This window comes from Kockiozyma suomiensis, assembly GCF_038497685.1.
Source record: "Kockiozyma suomiensis strain NRRL Y-17356 unplaced genomic scaffold V2V93scaffold_14, whole genome shotgun sequence".
Taxonomy (NCBI): Eukaryota; Fungi; Ascomycota; class Lipomycetes; order Lipomycetales; family Lipomycetaceae; genus Kockiozyma; species Kockiozyma suomiensis.
In genome coordinates this window covers 364,777-379,454 of record NW_027117677.1, presented here as the reverse complement: position 1 = coordinate 379,454, position 14,678 = coordinate 364,777, and the positions used below count along the sequence as shown (strand labels likewise).

At 43.3% G+C, this 14,678-nt stretch overlaps 9 protein-coding genes across 9 annotated transcripts; 2 read left to right on the top strand and 7 right to left on the bottom strand.

Annotated features, from left to right (window-relative positions):
* The first annotated feature begins 63 nt into the window (after positions 1 to 63).
* Positions 64 to 2,014, top strand: V2V93DRAFT_83197 (uncharacterized protein). Its single transcript, XM_066912801.1, has 2 exons — positions 64 to 306; positions 362 to 2,014. Exons 1-2 carry the CDS (start codon positions 202 to 204, stop codon positions 2,003 to 2,005), a joined length of 1,749 nt encoding a protein of 582 aa, XP_066763895.1. The 5' UTR covers positions 64 to 201; the 3' UTR covers positions 2,006 to 2,014.
* A 231-nt stretch (positions 2,015 to 2,245) lies between these two features.
* On the bottom strand, positions 2,246 to 3,884 carry V2V93DRAFT_83314 (putative mitochondrial transport protein-like protein). The gene is made up of 2 exons (XM_066912802.1): positions 2,631 to 3,884; positions 2,246 to 2,385 (listed from the first exon to the last, which is right to left on the bottom strand). The coding sequence occupies exon 1, from the start codon at positions 3,716 to 3,718 to the stop codon at positions 2,732 to 2,734; it is 987 nt and encodes a 328-aa protein (XP_066763894.1). The 5' UTR covers positions 3,719 to 3,884; the 3' UTR covers positions 2,246 to 2,385; positions 2,631 to 2,731.
* Positions 3,885 to 3,893: 9 nt separating this feature from the next.
* V2V93DRAFT_374865 (armadillo-type protein) lies at positions 3,894 to 5,759 on the bottom strand. The gene is made up of 5 exons (XM_066911350.1): positions 5,684 to 5,759; positions 5,455 to 5,628; positions 5,301 to 5,403; positions 5,118 to 5,244; positions 3,894 to 5,065 (listed from the first exon to the last, which is right to left on the bottom strand). Exons 1-5 carry the CDS (start codon positions 5,705 to 5,707, stop codon positions 4,174 to 4,176), a joined length of 1,320 nt encoding a protein of 439 aa, XP_066763893.1. The 5' UTR covers positions 5,708 to 5,759; the 3' UTR covers positions 3,894 to 4,173.
* A 136-nt stretch (positions 5,760 to 5,895) lies between these two features.
* Positions 5,896 to 6,942, top strand: V2V93DRAFT_374863 (vacuolar protein sorting 55). The gene is made up of 3 exons (XM_066911349.1): positions 5,896 to 6,101; positions 6,160 to 6,244; positions 6,309 to 6,942. The coding sequence occupies exons 1-3, from the start codon at positions 5,984 to 5,986 to the stop codon at positions 6,499 to 6,501; spliced, it is 396 nt and encodes a 131-aa protein (XP_066763892.1). The 5' UTR covers positions 5,896 to 5,983; the 3' UTR covers positions 6,502 to 6,942.
* Positions 6,551 to 7,762, bottom strand: V2V93DRAFT_374861 (N-terminal glutamine amidase-domain-containing protein). The gene is made up of 2 exons (XM_066911348.1): positions 7,638 to 7,762; positions 6,551 to 7,574 (listed from the first exon to the last, which is right to left on the bottom strand). Exons 1-2 carry the CDS (start codon positions 7,667 to 7,669, stop codon positions 6,980 to 6,982), a joined length of 627 nt encoding a protein of 208 aa, XP_066763891.1. The 5' UTR covers positions 7,670 to 7,762; the 3' UTR covers positions 6,551 to 6,979.
* A 90-nt stretch (positions 7,763 to 7,852) lies between these two features.
* Positions 7,853 to 9,491, bottom strand: V2V93DRAFT_374860 (calponin homology domain-containing protein). The gene is made up of 4 exons (XM_066911347.1): positions 9,357 to 9,491; positions 8,963 to 9,147; positions 8,329 to 8,895; positions 7,853 to 8,270 (listed from the first exon to the last, which is right to left on the bottom strand). Exons 2-4 carry the CDS (start codon positions 9,107 to 9,109, stop codon positions 8,205 to 8,207), a joined length of 780 nt encoding a protein of 259 aa, XP_066763890.1. The 5' UTR covers positions 9,110 to 9,147; positions 9,357 to 9,491; the 3' UTR covers positions 7,853 to 8,204.
* A 116-nt stretch (positions 9,492 to 9,607) lies between these two features.
* V2V93DRAFT_374856 (ras family-domain-containing protein) lies at positions 9,608 to 11,356 on the bottom strand. Its single transcript, XM_066911346.1, has 3 exons — positions 11,194 to 11,356; positions 10,644 to 10,716; positions 9,608 to 10,581 (listed from the first exon to the last, which is right to left on the bottom strand). The coding sequence occupies exons 1-3, from the start codon at positions 11,327 to 11,329 to the stop codon at positions 10,107 to 10,109; spliced, it is 684 nt and encodes a 227-aa protein (XP_066763889.1). The 5' UTR covers positions 11,330 to 11,356; the 3' UTR covers positions 9,608 to 10,106.
* Positions 11,357 to 11,452: 96 nt separating this feature from the next.
* Positions 11,453 to 12,606, bottom strand: V2V93DRAFT_374852 (40S ribosomal protein eS7). Its single transcript, XM_066911345.1, has 3 exons — positions 12,411 to 12,606; positions 11,978 to 12,288; positions 11,453 to 11,906 (listed from the first exon to the last, which is right to left on the bottom strand). Exons 1-3 carry the CDS (start codon positions 12,552 to 12,554, stop codon positions 11,780 to 11,782), a joined length of 582 nt encoding a protein of 193 aa, XP_066763888.1. The 5' UTR covers positions 12,555 to 12,606; the 3' UTR covers positions 11,453 to 11,779.
* Positions 12,607 to 13,466: 860 nt separating this feature from the next.
* On the bottom strand, positions 13,467 to 14,507 carry V2V93DRAFT_360869 (uncharacterized protein; the record flags this gene model as incomplete). Its single annotated transcript, XM_066908146.1, has 1 exon — positions 13,467 to 14,507. One exon carries the CDS (start codon positions 14,505 to 14,507, stop codon positions 13,467 to 13,469), a length of 1,041 nt encoding a protein of 346 aa, XP_066763887.1.
* Positions 14,508 to 14,678: the final 171 nt, after the last annotated feature.

Sequence of the window (14,678 nt, the reverse complement as noted above, 5' to 3'; positions counted from 1 at the left end):
CAGCCAGCAGAACGTGAGCCCTTGACCTTATGCACACAGCGTTCTGCAGATAACGCACAGGGGTAAAACCCTGTTTAAATAAAGTTTGGCTTTTTGAGCCCCAGATTAGCCAAATATCGACTCGGCAAAGCTGCTGCATTATAGACTGTGGATTCTTTTCCATAGACGATAGCGCGGCAGAGATCTAGTAGACCAAGTTGGATGCTGGCGATGAAGGCTGTGCAGCGGCTCTTTCGGGGCTCCACTAGTGGTTTAGTAGCGAGAGAAGCTAATTGCTATGCGCAATTACCACACCAATCAGCCAAGGTACGATAGGTTTTACTTATATCTGATCATAGTGCTAAAAGGATTGTCATGCTAGACATTAACTACTGTGGCTCACAGTCGACTATCAAAGCTGTACGTGCCTTCAGGGACTCTATCTTCAAAAGGCTCGGGAGATGTAGCGGAATCCTCGACTGACATTCTGATTCGTGCCGGGTACATACGCAAGTCATCGGCAGGAGTATATTCGCTTTTACCTTTGGGACTACTTGTTCAAAAGAAATTGATTTCGATTATTGATCGGAATATGTACATGACTGGCGCGTCTGAAGTATCACTACCAGCACTTTTAACTCCGGCCCCGTGGCAAACTACAGGTCGATGGGAAAACACCGAAATATACAAGTTAGAAGACTCGAGTGGATCTCAATTTATGCTTGCGCCAACGCACGAGGAAGAAATCACATCTATTATCTCAAATGAGATAGACTCGTTTAGACAGCTTCCCGTGCGACTGTATCAAATCGGGAGAAAATACCGGGACGAAATCAGGCCTCGTGCTGGCATGATGCGCGGACGAGAGTTTGTGATGATGGACCTCTATACATTTGACACGTCGGTTGAAAACGCAATGGCTACGTATGACGATATTAGAGGCGCATATGATTCCATATTTCGGTCAATTGGCATTGAATTTGCAGTCTCAGAGGCCGACTCAGGCTCTATTGGCGGTGATCTTTCTCACGAATATCATTACATTTCATCAGCTGGCGAAGACAAATTGATTAGATGTACATCCTGTGATTATGCGGCTAACTCGGAAATTGCTTCGTCATATCCTTCAGATGAGCATATGGGCAGTTCTGATGATGTGGCTGTCAAATATGGAATGCTGCAAGATGGAACACTGTTAGTGATTTACTACCCCCCGCATCGTTCAGTTAACGATAATCTGATCAAGAGACATTTTCCGACGTATGACTCCGAAATCAAGGACCCGGTAGCTCTTGCCATCGAATCCGGCGATACAATGCTTCAAAGATTGATTAGGATATACGACGAGCGTGTTCCCGAGCAATCTTCCTTGCCTGATCTTCCTTTGCAAGTCAATATAGGCAACATCACGACACTTCGCTTTCCCTGCGTTGAAGTTGACCCAGTTGAATTCCCTAATGAACAGTGCCCATACTGCGATGAGGGTATTTTAGAATCCACAAGGGCAGTTGAAGTAGGACACACATTCTACCTTGGGACAAAATATTCAAAACCGCTGAATGCCGTTTACAAATCGGAAGACGGATCAGTAAAAGAGATTGAGATGGGATGTTATGGAATTGGAGTTTCTAGGCTCGTTGATGTGATTGCTGATGTTACTAAAGATGAGCATGGTCTATCTTGGCCAGTCTCGGTCTCTCCTTTCGAAGTTATAATAGTCACAAAACCGAAATCAGAGGAAGCTGATAATGTGGCAACTGAGTTGTATCAAAAGTTGACCGACTCGGGTTGTGAGCCAATTATTGACGACCGCGATGAGAAATCGTTTGGTTGGAAGCTCTCTGATGCTAGATTTTTAGGCTTTCCGGTGAATGTTATTATTGGAAACAAATATCTGAAATCAGGAAAATTCGACGTCGAAAATAGGCGGACAGGAGAAAGATTTGAGTGCATCCTCGAAGATGCTGCGTCTACTGTTTCATCAATCTTACATTTTGAACGCGAAAAGATGCGTAACGTTGTATAATACTAGTACGTTCAGAATTTATTTCCAAATACCACTAGTGACGAACGTGAGAAAGACTGTTTGCTATTAATTTCATATTTCTCAGATCTAATACTTCTCGCAAGTGACTTACAATCCGTGTCCATCTATAATTTATCTTCAACAATAATTGAAGTTTCGAGACCATTGATTGCAAAATGCGGCTGTGCTCTGGCGCGGTGCGGTAGATAGTATATTGGTGGTCTTGATACAGGGCCATAAAGCATGGAACGTAAAGTGAGCGCGAACTATAGAGTAGTTTTCTTCTATTACCGCAGGCCAAAAAGATGCTATGTCTTAACAGCATATTGTCTATCTCTGCCTGGCCTAGCTTACATTCGGCCGATGTCTAGACTGGGAATCTGGCGTACTTGGTTAGTAAGGAATGAATGAACAGTTTCTGATAGTAATGCTGTATGGACTCGCAGAGCGCTTGAAGGTCGTCGTAGAGCTTAAAAAATAACGTCTGATGACAGTATCATTGGTCCGCCGAATACGGCACCTTGAACTATGTTCATGACGTGAGTCTTGAGTAAATGCAGCTAATGTTCACCAGCCGTTGTCTAGTTCCCGCATATTATGGATCTACAACGTAAGATAAACATACCATGGTAATTTAGTTAATAAGAGATATAATTAGGCGTATGAAATATCTGCCCGAAATATGTACAAGGGCTGAGCAGATTCTTCCAGACCCACATGTGCGAATTAGCTACGACGTACCATCTCCTCATATATACTCCAAGCGATAGCAGAACTGAACCCTTTTCTCACGATCCGGAGAGCAACCCCATCAAACAATCCAAGAACACCCGATTCTTCTTTCGTCATTCTAGAAAAAGCCACCCACATTCTTGTCCCATACTTTTCCGGAAACAGTTGCATTCTAGTCTTTACAGCATCAAAGGGGTTTGTCGCTATTGTTGCTGATGCGGCGGCTACTGCTGCACAAGCTCCATTGACTCCGGCTGAGATAGCCGATGGCATCAGTCTTGAGGTCTCAGAGCCTTGTACACCGTCGTAGATGGAGAGACCGGAAACAAGCGATGGAGCGATGACCTTTGCATGTTCGTACATGTAGACATACAGTCCGGCGTACGGTACATCTCTAACAAACGTTGCGCCAAAACCATAGAAAAATCCTCGGATTCCATGCTCCCTGTAAACAGACTTCATCGTATCGAGCAACGAGGCGTTCGCATATCGTGTTGACTCATATCGAACTTTAAGAACTGTGATTGGCATCATGATAAATCCCACAGCACCACGAGTGAAAGAACCCGTTAGCAGATTAGCGTATCCCTCTAGCCGCGGCAATACAGAAGATCGGATGGCAGTAGACTGTGCTGAAGAGGCGGTGGAGTAATTAGAGAATGTTGCTCGTATTGAGTGTAAAGTTGCAAAATATAGTCCCGATCCGACCGAGGTGCGCAAGACGGACGGTATTGTTCCTCTCCATAGTTTCAGAATCAGATCTAGATGCGAACTACTACTTCTTTCCGACTGTGCAGTCAGTACCTCTCGCAGAGACTGTCGGAAAGTGGCGTTGGGAGCTTGTTGAATGCGAGTCTTGAGCAGATCAAGAGGTTGCAAAAGAATGGATGAAGCAAATCCAGAGATAAAACCAGACGATATTCGACGAAATTTCGCATTAGAAGTTGTTCGACTTGGCTCTATAAAAGGAGCCGAAGACATTAGAGCCTGAACCGGAGCAATAGTGACGGCAATGAACAAGAAGTAACGAAGAAACCCATTGCTGGAGTCATTCTATACTACTCCCGGCAGTTTCTGTTCATGACGTAGGCTGTATCATATAAGCTCTTCTAAGCTGCTTACTAACAATTTTTTCCTTCGTCTATTCATGTCCATCCACAGTAGAAAAAATAGAATTAAATTATTTACTTGCTTAAGGTTATCAAGAAAGATCAAATCTATAACTTCCAGAACTCAAATTCTTCAAACCAAATGACAAATTATAGATGCATGCATACACAATTAAAACGAAAAACAGCAGCTGGTACCAATCGGCAACAGAGAAAAGATATAACAAAAGATTTACACAAAATTATAAAAAGGAAACGAATAAAATATCTAATAGTGAGTGACTGTAACCGACTACTTTTATCTTCTCTCTCTCGCTCTCTGAGAGCCTAGGCAAACGTTCGGGCAACAAACACTTGGGTGGCCTTGAGAGCATTGTACTTCACGTCAGCATCAGGGTGAGTCATCATCTCCATGATCTTAGTCTTCGTGCCCATAGTATTGAGAAGAACAAGGCCTTCTGGCAGCTCGCCAATGACATATGAAATGTCGTTGCTGGCGACAGCAAGAACGGTGTTATCGTCGGAGGTAGAGATGATCTTAGCAAGCTCCTTCAACAACTTCCAGTCATCCTCTTTGAACAGCTCAGCATTTCGCTTCCAAAAGTCAACAGACTTGTGTGCAGGCGACCATTTTAGTCGCCCGGTGGTAAGCTCAGACAAATACTCATCAAAAGTAGACATCTTGTCTTGCGCCTCCTGAAGCGTATCAGCCAAGCGATTGAGGTCTTCCTCGAGTTCAGAGTCGGTCCACTTTCTCAAAGCCATGCTCTTAATCACAGGTAGACCACCGACAACAAGAAGGGCAGTAATGTTTTGCTCGGGGGCGATAGTGACCAAATTGCTGAATAATGAAACGCTGACACGGATAATCTTCTCTTTGATAGCAATCTTCATAATGTCCATGACGATGGCAATGATGTCGCAGGTCTTGTTCAGGTGCTCAGCCGGCTCGGTCTCAAATGAGAGGAGCCAGAAAACAAGGACGGTGTAGTACTGAAGCTGGAGACCGCCGCGGCCAGACTTCAGGTTCTCGAGTAAAGGCGGACCATAAGTTGTAATCTTGGACCAGAAAAGGGAACGGGTGCACTTGACTGAGAGAATTGCGCCGTAAGCCTGAGCGGCGAGATCTTTCAGACTGAAATCGTCAGAAGTAGCGAGCTTGCTGTGAGTGCAGGCCAGAAGTTTCTCGACGACGGGGACAGAGGGAGATTCCGCAGAACTGGAGCATGTTAGTGCGAATGATAGTTGCATGTGTCATTATTAAAACTTACATGAGTGTGAGAATAATCACCTTGGCAGCAAGAAGAGCAGCAACTGCATCCTCATTGTCTAGAAGAGTTGAAAGTGGCGGGAAGACAGTGGGAAGGCCATTGAGAGCGGCGGCAAGAGGCTTGGAGTCTGAAGAGACAAAAGTTAGTACGCAATGTCCGACCAATTGAGTGCCAATAGCTTACCCATAAGAAGCGCAGACGCAAGAGCAAGTGTGTATTTCAGAACCTCGATATCGGTGACTTTAAGGAGAATAGTGCAAAATACAAAGGCGTACAGAGTCGGGTTCTATTATGATGTAAGGATACTTCTCAACTGGTTTTGATAGTCATTACACACCTTGTCAACCACGGCACCAGCCTCAGACAAGGGAACTTTGTCAATGGCTTTAAGAGCAGTTATATGCTCTTCAGAAAGACCATGCTGATCCCAAGCAATTGTTTCACTGCAGATCTCGCTGATTCTCTCGTCGATATAGGCATTTGAGAAGATTACGCTGTTGGGCGAGGGAACCTGGTCAATCGTGTCAACTACCAGAATCTTATTAAATACTTTATCAGATAAATACCTCTTCAATAGCTTCGGAAGACATGCTGAACGTGAGCTAGGATAAAATATTCAACAAAGAAAAAAAGGAAGGTCTTTCGAGGTGGTCCTCGAGGAGAAGATAACGATCGATAATAGGCCAACTTAGCATAAAACCTAACCCCGATGCGGCCATCGCCGATTTCGTAAACCCTGAGCCCTAAGTCCTAGCTGAGATCCAATCTCTGGCCGCGCCACAGATAATACAATCTCAAATACATTATTTCTTTTAGGATCATTTCCATTCAGCTGTTATTTGAGAGTATATATTTAGTAAATTGCAATGCCGACTGCTAATCCTTTGTCTAAAATTATTGTACTGGCCTCAGTTCTCGCGGCTGGCTTCTTGCTCATCATTCTCTCATGTGCTCTCTTTGATAACTGGTTGCCTCTTCTTGTCGGTATGTCTCGAGCTATTTCCCTGTTCTTGATTAATTTTGATTATTGACTTTGCGGTAGTTGGCGTATTCTTACTGGCACCATTACCGAATGCTATATGCGAAAAATACGCTGCAAATGACGACTTCATGCAGGAAACATCCGGGTTAGTATTCGACTTTGAAAACACCATACGTCTTCTGATCCTAAACTCATTCATTGATATCTAGCAATGCCGTTATTGATTTTGGTCGCTACATCACCGGAATCCTTGTTGTCACCGGTCTTGCTCTTCCCTTTGCGTTAGCTCATTCGCGGGTTATTGGTCTACCTGCTATGTTCATGTCTATCTTTGGTGGTCTGCTGGTTTACGGAACAATTATCACTTTTACGATGTTCTTCAATGAATCAGAGGAATTTTAAATTCTTTCATTACAAAAGGCGTGCATTGATGAGATTGGATAGTATTAGGGGAGAAGTTGGACAGTTGTATCGTTACATGTATCTGCCAATGAAGACATACAACACTTCACATTAACACTGAATAAGTCAGTATTATTGGGTTTCTTAATTTCTTTGTATCTTTATCTTTTGTCGGAGTTAAGTTTTGTTTGTCATTTTCTCTATTTATTGTGTCTTTGTGTGCACATATCTAAATCGGATTTTCCTTGTCTGATTGCTTGTTTGTTTGCGTTGAGAAACATGTGCTTGGAGTTGCGCGGATACAACTTTGTATATATACACGTATAAGATGGATTCAGATACCTTTATTGATAAATCTGATTTGATTTTCCAGCAAGCTGATTCTGGGTGATGTGTGCATGTAGATATTATTGAATTAACCTGTTCCTGAACGTATTTCAACTGAAATCATGTACAACAGATTACAACCCCAGAATTGTCATTGTCCTCTTGAAGGATCATGATGTACTCCAAATCTGGTTAGAAATGCAGGTTCGTCTAATACAACCCCATATGGATCAGCTGAGCTCATGTCAATGAACATGTCCAAATTATTCATCTCCGCCTTTTGAATTGTTGGCCATGGAGGCACAGGTGAACTGTGCTCTGTCGTAGATCCCTTTACCAACATATGCGACCGATCAGACGAGAAATTCTTTATGAAAATTTCAGCGTCAATGCATTTATAGTATCGTCGATAATCAGGATTTAGTCTCAATTCAGGTCTGAAAGTCTGCGACGCATATTCGGAAAACTCAACAAGTCGAACGGTTCGAGTTTCCGGTTGGGATAAAGGTTCAGTTACAGACAACTCAGAATCATAGTCTAATACTTCGTAACTCTTCTTTTCTTCATTGTCGCTATAGATTAAGATAACGTGATAATCCCATACCACCGGACCGTCAGGTCTTAATCTCTGTTTGAACAGTGGTATTTTTCGCAATTCATTTGAAATAACCACTACAAATATAGATTTCACATGCGAAGAACACAAAAGAGCTTCAGCCGCTTTATATATGTTTTCCTCGCAGTAACTTAAAGACAAGTGTCAGAATCAAACGATTAAAGGTTGGAAAATCAACGAGAGGAGAACCTACAAAGGCTGATATGCTCCTTCAAAAGATATCATTTTCAGTGATTGTAGTATTTATTAATTCATGATATATTATTCGTTATTTGATATAGAAATATTTGCCATTGTTGTCAATGATTTGATTCAAGGGATCATATTAATTACAGTTATCTGTATCTGATTTCGGAGATTATATGCGGCGGTTCTCACCTACGTAAGATTTACCATATCCAAAATATTAACCACTTCGTATTTTTTTTTTTAAAAATATAAACAATATGCCTTAAATAACATTACTAAATTCAATAAAGGAAATTATTGTAATTCAATTCTCCGTATTTCTTAGCTACTGAAAGCTGATTTGTATTATCAATATATACTCGCGAGCTGCAACAAAAGACTCACATAAGGGTAAAAAATTAGAATAAAAAGAAATAAATCGCAAAGGATTGATCTCAAATAAGTGTTTTTAAAAATACACAAAAAAAAAAAAAAACAACGCCCTTAACCATTAGAGGCTGCTTCAAGATTAAACAAACTACCAAGCAAGAACTTTACGTGAAGAATCGATAGATTTTCGCATGTCTTTTTCTTAAAAGGTTTCTTCATCAGCTGCTTCTTCAGCATCGACCTCGGCATCAGGAATTTCAAAACCCTCCTATTATTCACAAAATAAATTTAGCATCAATCTAATCGGCGGCGGAGACAAAACGCACCTCTGTTGTGTATAAAATATCTTGAATCTGCTTAATCAAGCCATCTTTAGCTGCATTAGCAGGCAGTCCGTCGGGTCCCACTAACGCGGCATCTTCATCAGCAACCGCAGTAACAAGAATCTCAATATCCCGCAGCTTGCTGAAATAGAAATCACGCTCACGCTCTAACCCTTCAGCGTGCTCTCTCAAGGCAGCATTCTCAGTCTGTAGCTGCTGGATCTGAACACCGACCGACGGCGTCCTTGTTCGCGGAGGGAGTCCACTTGAAGAAGATGAGGCGCCAGAAACAGGCTTTCGACTCGAGACGACGGAAGGTGCTCGAGGCTGTGCAGCGGGTGTTGCACTAGAAACGCCAGGCCCCTTCCGGCGCGAAAGAGCGTCGTAGTCACCGCCGGGATAATTAGCATCCCAGAATTTCTTGACCCACTGCAGGAACTCTAGGTTATCCTGCATCTTGCATTTGACGAGTCGTTCGACAGGAACAGACTTATCAATCTTGTGACGCAGAAAGACTGCCTGAAGAACTTTGAAATTTGAAAGGTATTGGTATTCCGAATTGACATCAAACTACGAAAATCAGCTTTAATCCTAGGAAGAAAAAGGAAAAGAAAGCGAACCAAATCAATCAACTCACTTTAACTTTAGACATGGGCACATCACCGAAAATACTGTCAAAGATCTGGCAAAGAGGAGCACCAGTGCCACATTGTTCGATCTTTCGAAATTCCATCTGCAGCAGATCGCTCATCCACGCCAAAAGCTCTAATCTAGATTCTCCCATACTTTGGTGGTATCTAGGTCAGTCTCAAAAATAGCAATCTAGAGAATGAGGAGTTAGAGATCCTAAAGCTGCAAAGTCAAAGAAAATATATGAATGTAGCGCAATGAACAACAGAGCAGGCACAAGCAGATGACTATAATATACAAACAAACAGCTTATATACGAGTATGCCTGTATATTCTAACATCGTGAACAAGTCCGCCATCTCATCATCGCGCATCAATTTGGCCAGTAAACAGATACATACCGCTAAAGAAATGCTCAAACAGATTATATAAAAACTCGGAACTTGAGTAACCAGCTTGCCCGATCTACAGATCGCTTCAATAATCTGTGAATTAAATGCAAGTAACAAATGGTGATTCTGCGACGTCTGGTGCGGAGTAAAGTATTTGTTTATTTTGATTGACCATGTCTCCTCAAGATAGACGCTGATCACAAATATTGTGAATGACGCGTCCCAATCGTGATATGATCACAATAGATCACATGAGATTAGTCAGCTGATACGGGCTGAATATAGTCAGTCTTCTTAAAAGAGTATATATATTACAAGGATATCAAACAGATGTGTCTACAGAACATGCCTGTATAGTAGATACAGCTGCTACACGATCACTCGGTAAAAGTACTATCAACAGACTACTCGTGATACAAATTACAAAAAGTACGATGTAATTAGTTGAACTATTCATATATCACTCGTGGTTAACAGACAGCAGTTATTCGAGTCGAATCGTTCTCTATATATTTGCACAAATAACATTTAGACCTTTCAATCACATAAAAATATTATAATTCGCTTTGCAAAACCCCGAAACCAAAGAGCAACAGATAATAGGCAAGAAGTCCTTGTTCAAAAAAGAAAAACAACTTACAATAGTAGGCAAAAGTCCAACAGCAGCAATAAAGTAGAATAACGGCACAACAAAAAAAAAAAGTAAAAAAGAGGTAAAAGATGGGAGAAGAGTGTATAGAAGAAGTGTAGCGGATTCTACTAGCACGCGCATCCCTGCGCTCCGTTCTCGTTGTTGGCCTCCAAATCAACACCCCGTTCGCCCGCACCAGCTCTACCAGCTCTAGCGCCAGCAGCTCGTTTATTGACAAGCTCTTCAGGAATCTTGGCCGCAATAGACAGAAATACTTCCTCGACGTTGGCAGCAGTCTTTGCCGAAGTTTCAAAAAACAAAAGACCTTCTTCCTCAGCAAACTTCTTGCCTTCCTCCGTCGAAACCTTACGCCGGTCATCCTCAGCATCTTCACCCTCGCTACCGTCATTGCAAAGATCAAGCTTGTTGCCTACAAGTGCAATCACAATCTTTGGACTGGCCTGGGCATGTAGTTCGCTGACCCAGTGGCGAGCCTTGATTAGCGATGTTGGCTTGGTGAGATCGTAGACTACCAGAGCTGCCTGGGCATTACGATAGTACATTGGCGCTAGCGATGCAAATCTTTCTTGTCCAGCAGTGTCCCTATAATGATAAAACAGAAAGAATTAAAAGATGCTGACAGAGAACAACAAGCTTGAACGCACCATATTTCAAATTTGATTGTTCGAGTCGGCAAAGAGCATTTCTGAGTAAGAAAAGCAGCACCGATAGTAGGTTCTACAACACCATATTTAGTAAACCTTTCGACAACGCAAGAAAAAATAAGGCCTGTCTTGATTTGATTCAAAGTTATAGGGTTTGTGGTGCTGTTTTGTTCAAGTGCGCGATGGCTCGGGATGAAATACCATCCGCTAGCTGATAAGCGTACCGTCGATCCATAATCCACAAACAACAAACATTTATTGCTCGAAATGAACACAAATATATCAAATAATGACACTGAATATAATTTGTAATGATTTATGCGGCAAGTGGCGAGAAGACCTGGCCAGAGAGAACAGCAGGGAGGGCAGTGACGAGATCAGATCAGCACGCCCATTCACCGCATCCACAGCCAAGTTCATAAAATCACTTTGAAATATATTTCAAGCAGGAAATCACCGACTCAAGCACACGAATCCACCAGCAAACCCGAATAAAATGCATCAAACAAGATAACGGAAAAGAAGGGGGGGGGGAGGGGCGAAAACGGACCTTTGTTCTCTTGGAAATCGTTGCTCACAAACCGCAGCACCAAGCTCGACTTTCCAACAGCAGCCTCGCCCAACAAAACCAGCTTTACAGAAGCCGAGGGCTTAGGCGCAGACGGTGCAGAGTCCATCGCGCTCATGGTTGGGAATAGAATGAGAGTGTAGAGTAGAGTGAATATAGAGAAGAGAGTAGAAGAGGTGGGAGTTTAAGTGGCTTAGTCTTCGGACGCTGCCTGGATTCGCCGCAAAGTAGGCTAATATACAACGAGTCACTACAATACAGTAATCTTACATACGTACATACACACATATATACCAAAATATATATAGAAACACACTATTTTTAACGTAAATTGTATTTACACATTACAAGTACATAGCTTATCAAATATCAGGCAGCATCACTGCCTAAATTTAACTCCTTTCCTCTTTTTGATAGTCTTTTGCGTCTCTGTCGCACGATAGCAAACAAAACTAACGGTTAAAAACAAAATAAACTCTTATGCTGGCTTTATTTTCATTTGAAGGTTCAAATAATTTTAATCTTTTTGCGCGTAACTGAACAATTACCAAAAACCACAACACCTAATCTAGTAAACCTCACCCTGGATAGCAGGAAACTCGAAAACAACCTGCTTGCCGGTAAGCTTCGAGTAGACGGACTGGAAAGACTCAAGCTTGTAGTCAATAGCAGTGGAGTCCTTGTTGTCGAGGTAGCTATAAACAAAGATGAATACTGTCAGTGTCTCGTCCCATACTTTTCTCTTTCTTCTGTAATGTCTACTTACACTTTCTGGATCTTGCCACCACCAACGAGTGATCGGACACGCTTGCCAACAATCTCTGTAGGGAAAACGAGGTCCTCGAGGACAGCGTCGTGGACGGCGGTGAGGGTGCGCGAGCGGGGGCGCTTCTGCTGCTGTCTTGAGCGACGGCCCGGCTTGGGAAGAATGCGACGCTGAGCAATGAAAACGACGTGACGGTCCGAGAACTTCTTCTCGAGCTCACGGGTCAGACGCTGCTGGATCTTGTGGAAAGCGGCGAGGAGGGGAACGGGAACGAAGATGGCAATGGCCTTCTTTCCGCCAGAGACGTCAATCTATTTTTTTTTACGTTAGTCTCTTTTTCTTATAGCCTCTTTCAATCCGTCATTTTTTAATCCAACTCCTCTGAACGACAACATCTTCTCCAACCAGCACCAAAAGAATCGTTGAACCGTACCTCCTTGGCAGCGCTGAACTGCAATGGTCGGAGATCAGCCTTCAAGTCAGCGACCGAGGTCTCGAGATCGTACAAGCTTTGAGCAATAGAAAGCTCCAAATCGGAGGCGGTAGCAGGCGAAACAAGCTTGTTGGTAGCCGACATTGTTGATTAATGCGATTGCGGGTTGTAAGTAAGAAGCAAGGATTTCGAGATCTTCAAACTTGAGCGTAGCACGCTCCCATTAGAGCTCGCTCTACCACTCTCCGCCTCCTCTCTCTTGGGCGTGACTGCTTTGTAACCCTACACACTGCGCCGCACCAACCCTACATAAGGTTGGGGTGCGGCTCGGTATGGTGTTTACAACGTACCATTTAAAGAGTATCACTTTTATCTTTATTCCCAGTTTGACCATTTATTTGTTGTATTACTAGAGTAGCTTGGACTTTTTGGTTTCATAGAATTTGTAACAATAGCTGTATTGTTTCGTTAAGCAACCCTAAACGGCAAAATAAAACGAATAATAAATAGTTACGATACACAACCGCTTTAATATCAAATCATATCAATCAAATCAATCAAACTAACACCAACACACGTATTTACAAATTCTGATTCTCCAGCTCATAGTACATAGTTCATAACGCATAATTCATATTCCTAACCCATCCTACCGCAATATTTCATAGTTCCCCGCAGCTGGATTCGACTCTTGAAAACACGAAACCTCATCAGCGCCGCTTCCATACGTAACCAGCTCAAATTGCTGCTTTTCGCCGAATTCGCAATCTACGGCATCAAAAGTGTACTTTCCAGTAGAGGTCTCAATGGCAGCAACAAGCTCGCCGAGGAATCAACGATCTTGAAGATCTGGAATATCTTGACGCCGGTGATTGCTGACGAAAACGACGAAGCAGAAGAGAGAGTTCAGAACAATTTGCAAGACTTGACGGCGTATTTCAATACGGGGACATCATAGGATACAAAAGTATCGATTTCGGATTTTGAGCCGGGGATAAGGGAACTAGTACAGTACGCACCATAGACATTATTGGGAGAGGCTTGGTGGCAGCTTGTTTACCACTGCCTTGGCTTGATAACCGCAGCTGGAGTAGATGATCTGATCTCTGTCGAGAAAGTTGACGCTAGTTTGGTTGAAGTGGAAGCAGTCTTGGTAGCCGCAGACTCAGACTCAGAGACATAGGTGACCAAAAGATCAGCACCAATAGCAGCATCACCCTTGCAAACAGAGTCACTACCATCAGTGGACCAATAAATCTTGTAGTCATTACCGCAGGCAACAGCGTTGCTCTGGCCATCAAGTTTGAGGGAACCATCTTCTACAGACCAAGTGCCGACCTTAGCATTGGACGGAATCTGAGTGTTGTAATGGAGCGCGTTGGTATCGGCGTCGATCCAGACGGTAGAGTCGGTACCCTGGACTTTGAGGTGGCCATCCTCAATGTAGTTCTCAAGAAGAGCGTCACTGCCAAAGTAAATGAATCCATCACCTTTGGTGGAGAAACCGAGGTACTGAATCGGGGTGCCAGAGTGGATAGCAACGACATCAAAGTAGTTCTTGGCTGCTACAGTCGAGACAGCAACGGCAGCAGAGGAAGTCGAAGTCGAAGTCGAAGTCGACTTTGAAGATGAGTCCAAGATGTAGCGAGTGCCCACACCGAGACCCTTGCCGTCGCAAAAGTCGTATTGCGTATCGGAAGCCCAGTAAAGGGTATAAGATGATCCAGAAGGACAAGCTACACCAGAAGCCTTGCCATCGAGCTCAAGGTAATCAGCAAGAGTCCAGGACTCGGTGATTGCATCAGAAGGAGGAGCTGATGAGTATTTTACCTGACGCGAGGCGGCGTCGACGTAAACGATGTCGGAAGTACCATCAAGGTAGAGCTTATCTTCCTTGATATTGAATGTTGCTCCCTTTTCGCCCACTGTAACAACACCGTTGGATGCACCGACGCTGGCGTACTGCAAGTTCGAGCCGGAGCGGATGGTCAGGACCTGAAAGGACTGATCTGAGGTGTAGCGCTCGACTAGGGAGGCTGCCGAGACGACAGAGGAAGCCGCTGCTGCGAGAGCAAGAGTCGAATAAGAGAAAAGCATATTGTTGAATTCTGACGATGCGAGAGAGAAGCTATTGAGGAGGATAAGTTGCTTTATATATTTCCGGCGAAGAATGAAGAACCAGGGTTGGATACAAAAATAGCTCTGCACAGTTATGTCCGGTCGGGATAACATTCTAAGGAAGAGTAATGACGTAGAGAAAGATGGCTT